The 14,553-nt window shown below is 36.6% G+C and overlaps 1 protein-coding gene across 2 annotated transcripts in view; it reads left to right on the top strand.

Moving 5' to 3' along the window:
• The window catches only part of LOC107750543 (tubby protein homolog), a 117,420-nt gene that overhangs the window by 78,007 nt on the left and 24,860 nt on the right, over window positions 1-14,553 (top strand). For both annotated transcript variants that reach the window (XM_016565977.1, XM_016565978.1), the window contains exon 2: window positions 3,623-3,674. In XM_016565977.1, the coding sequence (XP_016421463.1) occupies window positions 3,623-3,674 (52 nt within the window). The remainder of the gene's footprint in view (window positions 1-3,622; window positions 3,675-14,553) is intronic.

Below are 14,553 nucleotides of genomic sequence, written 5' to 3'. Positions count from 1 at the left end.
GATAGATAGATAGATAGATAGATGGATAGATAAAATATTTAGAGGTTTTAGCTATTATTTATTTATTTATTTGATTTTTTATGCTTTTGAATTACATTAAAAACTAGAAAATATTGATTTATTAATTTAATGATTTATTTATTTAGTTATTAGTTTGTTAGTCACTTAGTTATTTAGTTTTGAATATCACAAAAGTCTGGAAAAGATAGATATTATCAATTAATTCATTAATTCATTTATTTTCATTTTTAAGCTTTTGAATAACTAAAAATATTTGGAAAATATTTAGAAAAAACATTCTTATTTCTATATATATATATATATATATATATGAACATTCTGTCAAAATGATCTTTTTTTTTAATTTATCGTTCTATTAATCAGCCTATCTATTGTTCTGTCTGTCATTTCATCTATTTGTCTAGATATTTATGAAAATGTGAGCGTCTGATTAGCATGTTTGTTTGTGTTTCATAATGTCAAGGAAATGAGTGAATGCCTGTGGTGTTGTGAACCTAAACTGCTGTAAATTTTTTAAACAATTTTTTTTATTGTCTAATGACATCCAGAGATTATCCAAATCAACACGGATAGCAGAATTCTTGATTTCTTTACGGTGTTTGTAATTGTTTGTAATATCAATACTCTGACTGATTGTAAAATTAGTTCCTATCAAATGTTAAAACCAGCACCCTGGTTGTGCTTTACAGATTACAGAGCACAAATCCTTTTCCACACCACCCTTGATCTGTCACACTTCTTCTCTCCGCATGACCCACCACAGGACGGAATCAAAATAAGAGTTTCATTGCAGGCGGAAAGAACTAAAAAACATGCGGAAAAATGTGGCGCCAAGAAGGAAAGACTTGCATAACTCTATAGAAATTCTTTAAAGCCATCTCAAAAGTGTGACTGACCTTCATTCTTGATCTGTGCAGTAGAGTAGTGTAAAGAAATACGCAATCATCCCTACTGCGTAAAGAAAAGAAAAAAAGTATTCTGTTATCACTCACTCTCAAAATCTTTTTTTCTCCATGCAATATAAAAGAAGCAGAAGAAAGGTGAACTTAATTTAAGATATATTCTCTAAAAACGGGCCTTGTCTGATGTCTTATGCAATTTTGCTTCTTGAGTAAATCCTATTTTAAGATTTTTTTTTTGACATTTTTGCTTTGTATTTTGTTTTGATGAATGAAAATTTGCAGGTAAAAGTACAGCATGCAAATCAGCAAATGTTATTTTCAGATTCCATTATACACACATACAGTTAAACACCTACATGCACACACACACACACACACACACACACACATAATGACACACAAAGTGAATTGTCACTGTCATCAGTGAAGCTTGATGGTGAGGGAGAGAAATTCTACCGCCCATTGCAGGCAGCTGTCAGAACATAACAATTTATCTCTCATTCCTTGTTGACCCTCATATAACTGCTCTGTTTATGTCATTATCTGCCAATCTGATGGGAACTGACACCCTTGCCTGCTAACATTAGGCACTTCGCTTTGTGCTTGTGTGCATTTATGTATTTTAGCTTTAGAAGGGAGTTCACGAATGTGTGCAAATAAGCATTGCTTTTTCTGTATCCTGAGGTTTGAGTAAGTGTGTGAGCTACCGAATAGGTGTCTGTATTTCTGAATGAGTGTGTGTTCGTGGGCTTGTATCTTCGTGCCCATGTGCATGTGTGATAAAAATGGTGTCAGTGTTGGCAGTCCATAGAGAGTGAGATTTCTCAGGTTTAAATAGGAAAGTAGAGATTCTGAGTTCTTTGCAGCTAGGCACTGGAATATCCATCCGAGCGAGAGAGGGAGAAAGAGACACTAGTATAATCCTCCTGAAAAGACAAGCTTAGAGCAACATGAATTTCTGTGTTGGTCCAGGCTGGTTAGTACTGGTTTGGTTAGAAATATTTTGTAACTGTATGTCTGTCTTTCTGTCCGTTCGTCTGTCTTTTAGAGCTGCACGATTAATCGTTAAAAGATTGCGATACTCATTGAAACGTCGACACAATCTTATTCCTAAATGACAATAATTCAGCTATGTCTGTTACACCTGTTTCACATTGCAAGTGACAGCATAGTGTGAGCAGCACATATTTTGTCGCTGCTTATGTTAATGAAAGAGGTTTTTCCGTCACCCTTCCGATGTGAACAGTTATTCATTAATATAGGTAGAGACAAAATATGCACTGCTCACACTCTGCTGTTGCTTGCGATGTGAAGCAGGCATTAAGGCAAAGACTTAGCTATCAACTGTAGGGTTAATATAGCAAACCTTTGATAGTTATATCATCACAATGCATCATTCAAATTTGCACTTTGGTTAGAGCTGTTATAATGTATTTAAGGTGTTTATGTACCCGTTTATTGCGATTAAAACCGGCATACGGCACAAACATTTTAATATGATTGTTTGCTACGACGATGAGCTTAATCGCATTGTTTTGATCGAAGTATTGCATTTACATGAGGTAAAGTTTATTATTATTTAATATTGACAAAATCCCATTGTAGTCGTATAATGAGGGTACATGTAAACTCACTCAGTGACTCCTTCATACAAATTATTTAAAAAAAATTATAATTTCAACTGTATATATATCTATTTGTCTAGATATTTATGAAAATGTGAGCGTCTGATTAGCATGTTTGTTTGTGTTTCATAATGTCAAGGAAATGAGTGAATGCCTGTGGTGTTGTGAACCTAAACTGCTGTAAATTTTTTAAACAATTTTTTTTATTGTCTAATGACATCCAGAGATTATCCAAATCAACACGGATAGCAGAATTCTTGATTTCTTTACGGTGTTTGTAATTGTTTGTAATATCAATACTCTGACTGATTGTAAAATTAGTTCCTATCAAATGTTAAAACCAGCACCCTGGTTGTGCTTTACAGATTACAGAGCACAAATCCTTTTCCACACCACCCTTGATCTGTCACACTTCTTCTCTCCGCATGACCCACCACAGCCACAGAGGAAGCCCTCTATTGCCATTTAATTAACACAGCTTTTGGCTCCGCAATAACAGGTGGCAGAAATGCGTGAGGAGGTCTGGAGTGAATGTGTCATAGCTGATTAAAGAGAACGAGAGGAGGGACAGGCAGAGCACAAAGGCCTCACCAAAGACCTCCCTCCTCACAGGACCTGAAAGAGCACAATGAGTCATAGGCATGATCAACACAGCAGCACTGTCTGATGCGTATATGCACTATTTATATACTGTTTTGCCCATATTTTAGGTTTAGTGACCAGTAAATAGAGAGCGATGGTTGTGATTTATTTATATGATAATACAGTTGCTTTTTCAATAATGCATGAGCTAAGATATGTTTAATACTGAAGACTTATGTCATATCCTATGCAGCAGAATTTTTAGTGAAGGACATGAACAGTAAGGAATTACATCTGTAAAGATCGCCTTTGCTTAAATCATTGATAGGTTATATTTTTCTTTTACTGTATGCTTCTCTTGGCACTGGACTATCTTTGTATACACAAAAGGACCAATAGTAAGTTTGAATCGTATCTCTGTTGGCGCAACTCTCGCTGTGGCACATCTTTTTTGTGAGGTTTCCCCATTAATCTTGTTTTGTCCTCTTGCAGCACCTTGGATGATGAGGGCACGAACCTGCGACAACAGAAGCTGGACAGACAGGTGAGTTTTCCTTTGGTTTCTTTTCAGCACTGTGTACAGAGGGTTCTGCTCAGAGGAAATGGGATAAATCAAATAGAATGAACAAAAGAAAAAACAGGCAGAAACAGAGCAATGAGAGAGAAACCATTCATTGAGGAGTCACATCACGGAAACATATTCTCAAGACAGTTTAAAGAAAATGCCTTTGATAAGATTCCATATGCCAGCAGTCCCTTTGCCTTACGTTATGAGCTGTTACTTCAATAGACTGGAAGTATGGAAGCAGATTAGATTAATTCACGCAAAAGACACGATGCACACATGCGCATCCCAATTCACATGCATGAAACCCAATTCACGTGCACGAAATAAGAATAAATATTCATAAAATACGTTTCACAACTGCAAAACCCAATTCACAGATGTACAAATATATACAAAAATGTGGAATGTTTAAAATTCACGAGTTCATCATGGACTGTGAATGTGTGAATCGCCTTGGATTTGTATGTGTATTTTTGAGACTTTCCTGGTAGCGAACTCCTCCCACACGGGACACTCGTACTCTTTAGCCAATCAGATTTGAGCCTGTCGATCGACCAATCATAACCCGCTGTGGGCGTGCCTACCTGGATGTTATGTCATCAGTGCGAGACCACGGTTCAAGTCACGGTTCAGCAGAGTAGAGTTTTGTCCAGTTGATCGTTTCATTTCAGTTAACTAGCCTTGTGGTGTATTGTTTTATCTTTGCATGCTTACTTAAAACTTGGAAGTAAAATCGGTTGTTTAGACACACTCGTTAACATGACCAGTGTAAGCTCAGTGCTGCGGCCCTCCCCAACTTTTTGAATGGGAGTTTGGTTAAATCCCCTAAAATAAGATCCGTGGTTCACACAAGCTCAAGATACTTTCACGTTTTATTCTACAACATAAAACACACCAGTTACACCCCACTCGTGATTTCTTTAAACTGTTACGTTTCTTGAAAAAGACGGTTGCTAACAAGTTGCTAAATGGAACTACAGGCGCTGTCTGAGACGGTAAACGTCATCACGCCGAACAGTTTATCAATTTACAGTATTATCCAATCTTAATGTATAATTTATAGTACAATTAATTGTAGAATAACCAATTAATAGTTTCCCGCATTTTATATTGTTATTCAACAATGTTTTTTTTGCTTTGCCCCGAAATGCAACACAAGTCTTTGGATGGAAGATGCTCGTTTTATCGCTTTCCTACTGATGCGGAGACTCTGTAAACTCGGTAAACTCATTATTATTCCATGTAAACACCACATTTACCAGCTTAGTTGTGGTGAAAGTGAAACTTTAACAATGCATAGTGCTTAAAGCCACGTTAAAATTAAATGTTTACGGCCACATGAAGCTGTTACGAAGCATATTGAGGATTTTCTAGAAGCAAAGATAAAATAACATTTTGTGTACCCACCCTAACAAAACAATAGCTGAAATGTGGTACTTTATTCACTAAAATAAGTTTAATCTTACCATATCCAAAAACTCGCTCACTCTGCTGTTATTTAATATAACAGCAGATATATTCAATAATTTTATTGAACAGTTCGTGGAGACACATTTTTTATTAAAAAACTTTTAATGTACCTTATTTCGAAATGTACAGAAATACGTGCGTTCATATGTCCTTTAGTTATGATTATTTCATTTATTCATTATACTATTTATTACTAATGTCTCATTTCAGTTTTAGTTTGGCTCTAGTTTTGTATTTATTCCAGTTTATATGAAAAGGTTCATGTAGCGTGAATTAAAATTCATATACAGACTAAATCCTTTTCACTGAGCGTGTTAAAAATAAGTTTGAAAAAGTTGTGGGAAGCATGGTGGTGTTGACGTTGAAGGCGAGCAACCGTGGTGCTGTAGTTCGTTTATAGCCTAAGTTTAGCTTTTACGTTCTGCGCTTTTATTTAGTAATCAAAATTCATAAAAGTTATATTATTTTGTGAAGATTATCTTGATGGACAAAACTTGTAAGTTTCATGAACTATGATTGAACACAGAGCTTATTTTTTGCAATAATCCAAAAGCCTATGGAAAAATCCTATTGGCTTTTTGTCGAGGGAACCAGTGCGATGCTAACAGCCGATCGGCCTACAAAGTGACGTCATTGTTCCCCCACTCTATTATGAGGGAGTACAACCGCAGCACAACTACAGCTGAGATTGGCTCGATACCAGTTTGACATTGTGCTAGAAGTTCTTCAGTCAAAGGGTATTCAAACCTCATTTACACTGAATTTACACTGCTAGTATAGTGTCCCATTTAGAGTCTTTAGCATTCTTTTAAAGTAATAAATTTCATGGCTGAATGGTAAATACATGTAATACATTCTGTGAAAAGTTAATTAATCAAATGTTTTAGATCCAGTCTTCACTATCTCTCTCTCTCTGTCAGGACGTGCCAGATTTGTGTGATATTCAAAGCAGTTAACTCCTTGGCTTGTTAACTCTTATACTTTTACAAGAGATACAGATACAGAAAGAGCAGGAAGCATAAGATAAAATTATAAAATAACTGAATAAAGTTTACTGAAGAATCTTTGCTGCATTCCTTTTTATGATCAGTCTGTCTTTGTCTGAGCAGCATAAATTCCACAACTGTTACCAAGCAAATACAATTGCTGCTTCCCAACATCATCTTGTGTATTGCAATCTCAAAGATTTTTACATTACAACCCAACACAAGATTAAACATTAACAATGGTTAATCACAGTAATATGTGAAAAAATAAGTAAATGAATGTTGATTACATTAAGAAATGAATAAAGGTAAAGTACATAAAAGAGATAAAGATTAATGTGAAGGAAGAGGCCTGTAACTCATCCAGATGTTGTGCCAAAGTGTTTAAATTCTGAAAAATGCAAGGAAAACAATTAGTGTGTACGAATTAAACAATGCATCCTGTTGCACAAATGGTAAGTACAAACACTGTTATTCATACATGGAGTTCTCGTGAGGTCTATTCTTCTTTATATAAAGCTATGATGATGAGGGCAGGGTCAGCGCTAAGTGAGAGCTAAACATTGGCCACCCAGCGTTGCTGAACAAAAACTGGGCAATGAGCAGAATTCTTTCTTCATTTTGGCCAATATACGGGACATTGTGGCTAACACAAGACAGCTGCATTTTTGGCAACACTATCTGTATTCATAGCGGCCGCTGGCTTACACTGGTCATGTTAACGTGTCTAAACGACCGATTTTACTTCCAAGTTTTCAGCATGCAAAGATAAAACAATACACCTTTACAAGGCTAGTTATCTGAAATGAAACAATAAACTGCACAAACCTCTGCCGTGACTTGAACCGTGGTCTCGCGCTGATGACGTAACATCCAGGTAGGCACGCCCACAGCGGGTTATGATTGGTCGATCGACAGGCTCAAATCTGATTGGCTAAAGAGTATGAGTGTCCCGCGTGGGAGGAGTTCGCTGCCAGGAAAGTCGAGATGGTCCTTACTGCAGAACACAAGATCCAGGGGGCGTGGTTGGATCCAGATCCAACTCCTCCCGCCTTACATATACCTAAACCTACCCATCTCCACCCCCTGATCCCTAAACCCACCCATCTCCACCCCTAAACCTACCAATCTCCACCCCCTAGATGTGGATCCAACCACGCCCCCTGGATCTTGTGCTCTGCAGTGAGGGGCTACTGGGAAAGTCTCAAAAATACACACACAAATCCAAGGCGATTCACACTTTCACAGTCCATGATGAACTCGTGAATTTTAAATATTCAAAATTTTTGTACACAGTTGTACATCTGTGAATTGTGTTTTGCATTTGTGAAGCGTATTTAATGAATGTATGTTCTTATTTTGTGCACGTGAATTGGTTTTTGTGAATATATATTTTTTTTTTCGTGCATGTGAATTGGGATACGCATGTGTGCATCGTGTCTTTTGTGTGAATTATTATTGAGTCTAATTTGCTTCCATAGACTTGTCCCAGATAGCTTTGAAAACGTATGCCAAGATTGATTCTTTCTGTTAGCCAGACTCGTTCCTCTGTGGTCTTCATTAGTCTTGTGGTTTGCATTGGATATGCTGATAATCCTTTGTTATTATTGTACTCCGCACTAGACTCTAAGAACAACAGATGGGTTCCTTGGAAACACTCACAAAGTTTTGGGCTGTCCATGTTAGTTAATCTGTGAGGTAGTTATTCTTTGCCACAAGCATGTAATTTTTCACAAATTTCTTTAGAAATATTTTTAGACAAAATGTGACAAGGCATGATGTACATAATAATAAGACATCATGTACAGAGAGTTGTAAATTAAACTCTGACCAGAGCCAGTGCGAAACACCCTGAAGGGATTTATTTTGCCATAATGACTGGCTGTTTGTACATTAATCCTGTTCATTATTATACACCTATACAGCTATTTAGCAAAAAAAATAATTAAATAAATAAATACTTGGACATACAATTTTCATTAAAGTTGAAAGTACTGTAATATCTAGATTAGTTTGAATAATAAGAAAAATAGTCCATTACAACATACGGTAGAAAGCCTAGCAACAAGACACTGCACACTGCAACAATACTACAATTATTTTTTTATTATTAATGATCTTAATTATTATTATTAAGCTTTGAATAGACTAGTTAACATTTAGCTGCAGTGTCTTCCACTATGTCACATGTTAGTTTGTTGTTTTTCTGGCCAAAGCTATGTTTTTTTTTGTTTTTGTTTTTAGCTGAGTTTTATTCATACTACGTACACTACCTTTCAAAAGTTTGGGGTGAGTAAGATTTTAATGTTTTGAAAGACGTCTCTTTTTTGATTTATATCAAAAGTAATAATTCTAATATGCTGATTTGGTGCTCAAGAAACATTTACTGTCATTTCCAATGTTTAAAACAATTTTTTTTTAAAAGTCAGGGTAGATAGCCTTTCAGGCAGTCCCGTTGTGCTACAGGCGTCCCGAGTTCGAATCCTGACACGAGGACCTTTCTCGATCCCACCCCATCTCTCTCCCACTTTGCTTCCTGTCAGTACTGATCTGTCCTATCATTAATAAAGGCAAAAATGCCAAAAATAAATCTTGAAAATTTTTTAGGATTTTTTGACGAGTAGAAAGTTCAAAAGAACAGCACTTATTTGAAATATATACTGTACATTTTTTTAATAGCATTTTTAGAATAGCATTCTTGCTATATAACAGTATTAATTAAAAAAAATCTTGCTGAATCCAAATTCTGAATGGTAATGTGTACATATATTGATATTATTACGGATGTCCTTCAGAGTCATTTTAATTACAGTCAGTAGCTAGCCGTTTTTTTTCCCCAGAAACTGAATTTCATAATTTAACATGAGGTGTAGTTCATAATTTAACATGATTCGAAATCAATCTTGAAAACTTGTGACATCCAGTGGAATACTTGCAACCAGCAGTATCAAGATCAAGGTGTCAGGGTTATTCATACAGATTTGGTTGGTTTATTCTCAAATTTCAGACCGATATAAAAAGATTCAGTGACGCATTCTCAAAGTATCAGAACTACAGAGCTGGGACAGATTTAGGGTGTTAGAGGAGACAGAAAGAGCATCCGCCTCAACGTTGAAGCCTTTTTTCAGAAAAATACTGACAGCTCAGAAATTTTAGTCTGTCAAAGACCTTCCTCTCTTCACCTGTCCAAAATGTCTAGAGGTGGGCTGTAGATGGGAGATAGGATTTTAATGAGCTGCAAACATTAGGAACGCAAGCCTCCATGTTCCTTGCCTCTGCAGTGAGGGAGTTTGGAGGTTATCTCCTCGAGGGTGCTTTGCATCTGTTTGTCTGCTGTTGTGCTATAAACACCAGTGGTTCCTACAGCTGGATAGGGAGACAAGCATAATTTGCTCCAAATCTTGACTCAAGCCAATAGGTTTAGCCCACAGTGCTCAGCTGCTCTTTAATGAACCTCCCACACTCTTCACAAGACCATGAGACCAAATTACCATGTTTATTGCCTGTCTGCTTTGCATAATAACCTTGAAGGAGCCGAGTTTGAAACTGTTGAGCATCACCTTAGCCAGCCTCTTTGTGCTCTCTATGGCCTCAGCAGTCTTTGACCACTGCATTTCAATGAATTTTATGGTGCTGCATGAGCGCGTATTCCGAACGATCTATTTCGATGATACTGAAAATGTTATGGCTTATTTGGCAGAGCTGTTTAGCATCAGCTCTGAGAACAGAGGAGAGCACAGACGGTGAACGTGTTTAGGCAATGTGTTCGCAGATAAACAACTTTTTATTAGAACATCAATATGGAGATCTGTGCACGCTGCACAAAGGCATGTTTCCCCAAGCAACAAGGTACCGCCAATAGAACAAGCTTTGTATAGAAACCCCTGAGGGAGATGCAATCTTGTAGGAACATGAAACATTATTAAAAACACATGAATTCATTGTCTATGTAAGGATGACAAATTTTAGAGCCAAACCAAATCACAGGGTGTGTCAAATCAAAGGATTTGAACTCTTTTGTTTTAATGATATCTCTGTGATATTGTGAAAAGAAGGACTGTGTATTGACACAGATTGCACAAATCTATTTGATTCCGATTCACAACCTCTTGATTTGATTCTGATTTTGATGTGGTTTTGATTTGTTTGCATATATCAGGTACAGTGCATGTCCGTTTTTCTTAATGAAAACAATCTCTCTCATTGCTGTGCTTTACTATAATATTAAAGGTTAAAGGTTAAGATGCTGTTTATTTTTAGTTAAAACACTCCAATAAAACGAGTAGTGTTCAATCATTTAAAGTGCATATAATCCAGTTTTATATAAACTTTTTAAATGATATAATTTTCAACATTCTACAATGTACATTTAAGCTCATTTTCATGACAGTTTTATTCAGACATAGCTATACTGTAAAGTATTTTTACAAAGTTGCAAATAAAACAATTATTTGAGTACATTTTATAATACTATTTCTATCTTATTACTTCAAAATTTCATGTTTAATTCACATTTAATATTACTTGCAATTTCTTTGTGAAATTTACTGTGAATTTCTGAGTGAAATGTGTTTCTACACTGATTTTTTCAGTGAACAATAAATCAGATATTACTAACAAGTAAAAATCTAAATAGTTTTTAATGCAGTGTTTTTATTTATCAAACTACTCTCTCTAGTTCCCTTTCGTGGAACTTCGAACTGCGTCCTCTAGGGGTCGCTATGGGGAACGCCTCGTCGTGACCCGTGTCCCCCTCAGGGAACCATGGTTACACAAGTAACCCGAGACGTTATTTCTTATTAGTTATTTCTATTGTATTTTTTTCTAGTTCAGTAAAGAGCATTAGACATTGAATAGCTTTCCTGAAGTTAAAACCATTTGAAGAGTTTGGTTCTAAAACGCTATAAATCCATTTTGATTAATTTGAGTAAAAATGTGTTTTCTTTACCAAGAAAGTGGCAAGATGAAAACCACTAGTTTCTGTTTCAAACTTTCACATAGCATCTTTAGGTTATAATAACATTAAAAATTCAAATCCAGATTTTGATTTTCAAAGATTTATTATAAAATTTTATTATTTTTTTCCCAAAATGCAATAAATCCATGACACGTTTTTTTTTGTTGTTTTTTTTCCAAAATGCAATAAATTCATTGAATCAATATAAAAGTTATTTTTCATATTGAAACTGTTGAAAATACACAACATGGTTAATCCACATATGACAGCCTCTGAACTTGGTCAGTAATCTTATATACAGGCACTGGACTAAAAATAGTCCAGTTTTTAGTCCAGTGAGCACAACTGTGCTTAAGTTCAATTGTGCTTTGTTGACTAGTGCTATAGCCTATACGCTGTATTAACAAAAACATAAATGGCATTAATAAAAACACTTACACTGACAAGCTACGCAATATCTCATTCATAATCGAATGCGATTCATATGCGATTATGAACGCGATATTGCATAGCTTGTCAGTGATCTACGGCTCTGTGTATCCATCTGAAAGCACGTGATGGAGATTTACTATTAATCACAGAACCGGCTTTACTGACGAGATGCGCATGACAATCACATGCGATTTATCGTGCAGCCCTAAGTTTGTTTGTTGATCACAAAGTACAAAGTAGATGAGGAAAACTAGGATGCCGGGTGTAGGCCTATTCAAAGCTGTCCATTACTGTCTAGAGTGCGTGGAATGGTGCGCTGTGATTGGTTGAGCGGATACATCGCGTTCTGCAGAGAAGGGAGACTGGTGTTTGTCGCGGTTTGGAAAGAAAGGGAGAAAACATGACAGAATAACTCAGTGGATATCGCATTTTGCGTAAAATTAAAAATGACAAGCTACGCAATATCGCGTTCATAATCGAATGCGACTCATCTGCGATTATGAATGCGATATAGCAGTGATCTACGGCTCTGTGTATTAAATGCCGCTACATCTGAAAGCACGTGATGGAGATTTACTGTTCACAGAACCGGCTTTACTGACGAGATGCGCATGACAATCACATGCGATTTATCGTGCAGCCCTAAGTTTGTTTGTTGATCACAAAGTACAAAGTAGATGAGGAAAACTAGGATGCCGGGTGTAGGCCTATTCAAAGCTGTCCATTACTGTCTACAGTGCGTGGAATGGTGCGCTGTGATTGGTTGTTACTGTTTACAGTTCGTGGAATGGTGCGCTGTGATTGGTTGTTACTGTTTACAGTTCGTGGAATGGTGCGCTGTGATTGGTTGAGCGGATATATCACATTCTACAGAGAAGGGAGACTGGCGTTTGTCGCGGTTTGGAAAGAAAGGGAGAAAACATGACGCATTTTGTGTAAAATTAAAAATTGACTTTTCAATACCGACCAGATACAATACTGATTTTGGCGGAAACTAAATTTTTTTTAAAATGGCGTTTATCGCGTTTTGGAACCAAACTCTTCATTTATTGTTTTTGTGATATTTCATTGTAGTTTGTGTTCAAATTAACAATGCGAAAGCTGAGACTTTGTTTCCTTTCAAAAGTAGCAAAGCGCAACGTTTTTTGTGATTATTGGATGGTGGACACATTTTTTTCATGGATCCACAGACAACAGCTCAGACAAAAAGATTGTTTTTGGAATTTAGAAAATTGATATTGGTTCATCAAAATTAAGGTTGAAAAAAACTGATTCGTCAATATTGTAAACGCAGCCCTAATTGAAATTAAGAAAAAAGGCTTAATATATGGATTTTTATAGCAGCTAATGGTGTGTTTCTGCTTGCATAATCCGTGATAATAGGTTCCTTTCTAACTTAAGGATTTTCCATTTGCACACCCACCAGCTAGCACAGGGGAGGGTGTTTTTCTGCCTGACTGGACAGACCTGGTCTCAAGCCCACTACACACTCAAGGATTCCTTTAATGTTTGATAGACTCCAGCACAGGGATCTCCCCAGAACTCTTGGCTATAGCTGTACATAACGTCAGGTTGCTGCGAAAGAGAAGAATGTTATGTGGGGAAACCCATGCTGGGATGAACATGCAGTCGTGTGTGAAGGGAAGGCGTGTTGTAGTGGTTGCTTTTAGCTCTAGGACGCTGAAAGTTTTATGAAGAAGCGACACAGTCTGTGCGCTCCAAGTGTTTTTTTTATGTGGCTCCATTCCATTGTTGTTGAAGCTCAAACGTTTCCAAGGTTTAAACATTATTTCAGTGCTCATCTTCTTCTTCTGACTTTGTTACTTATTCTTGTCATGGATGAACCTCATTCATTGATGGAGAGGAGAACCAGTGCTTAAAGAAGAATTGAATGTCTTCATTAGAGCAAATGCCTTAGAGTGACTTGTCAGACTACTTGGGGTCAGTTAGACCTCATCAGAGATTTCTCAAGGGAAAATTATAGAATGGAAATGCTGTGAGCGTGCTGTGAGTCATGGAGCTGAGTGGTTGAGAAAGATCACCTATTTAGTTGCCCTATTTAGATATATATTAATGTTTTTGAACGTTATGCCTCTTATGTTCACTGAGTTTTGAAGTAACTTTTATATTTGAATATATTTTAAAATGTAATTTATTCCTGTCATTACTCCAGTGTGTCAAGTGTCACATGATCCTGCAGAAATTTTTATATGATGATTTGATTCCTTAAGTAAATTTTCTTATTATTATCAGTGTTGAAAACCAGTTGTGCTACATAATATTCAGTGTTGAGTAGAAAGTTCAAAAGAACAGCATTTATTTTAAATCTTTTGTCACATTACTGTCTTTACTGTCACTTTTGATCAATTTAATGACGTGTGTGTGGTGCACATTTTTATTTCATATGTATGCAACTAATCCATCTTTTATTTTGTATATAATGGATATTCAAATTAATTACTATAATGCAGAATATTGTGATTTACATAAGGAGTGATATTAAATAAAATTAATTGCACAAGCATTCGGTATGATTATTATTAAGATTTCTTTAGCTTATCAGTTGTTTAGGTTTTCAGTAGTGGTCGACCGATATATCGCCAAGGCCGATATATCGGACGATATTTGCCATTTTTCAAATATCGGCATCGGCCGATAAGTTTTTCTGTTTGGCCGATGCGTTCGTGGCGGGACTTTTATTTTGACGGCGTGGAGAACGGCAGCGACTGAACACACAGTGCTCACATTCTCCCTCTTGTTCACCGCTTTCAAAAACCTTGCAAGCTTAGTCGAATCCAGCTGTGAGATCTTCTGAAGTGTGCATTTGTATCCTGCTAGAGGTCTACACGGGTCCAAAAATTTGTACCCAAACCCGAAGAGACCCGTAAATGTGCTACACTGAACCGACCCGGACCCGTCTATTATTTTGAAAGTTGGACCCGGGCCCGTGCAGAACCAAGAAATGTCAAAAATGTACTACCCGGAACCGACGCGGACCGTCAATTATCTG

The sequence above is a fragment of the Sinocyclocheilus rhinocerous genome, unplaced genomic scaffold (genome assembly GCF_001515625.1).
Source record: "Sinocyclocheilus rhinocerous isolate Xijiao unplaced genomic scaffold, SAMN03320098_v1.1 scaffold19, whole genome shotgun sequence".
Taxonomy (NCBI): Eukaryota; Metazoa; Chordata; class Actinopteri; order Cypriniformes; family Cyprinidae; genus Sinocyclocheilus; species Sinocyclocheilus rhinocerous.
Note: the sequence above shows the minus strand (reverse complement) of the source record. Positions and strands in the feature narration are given on the sequence as shown.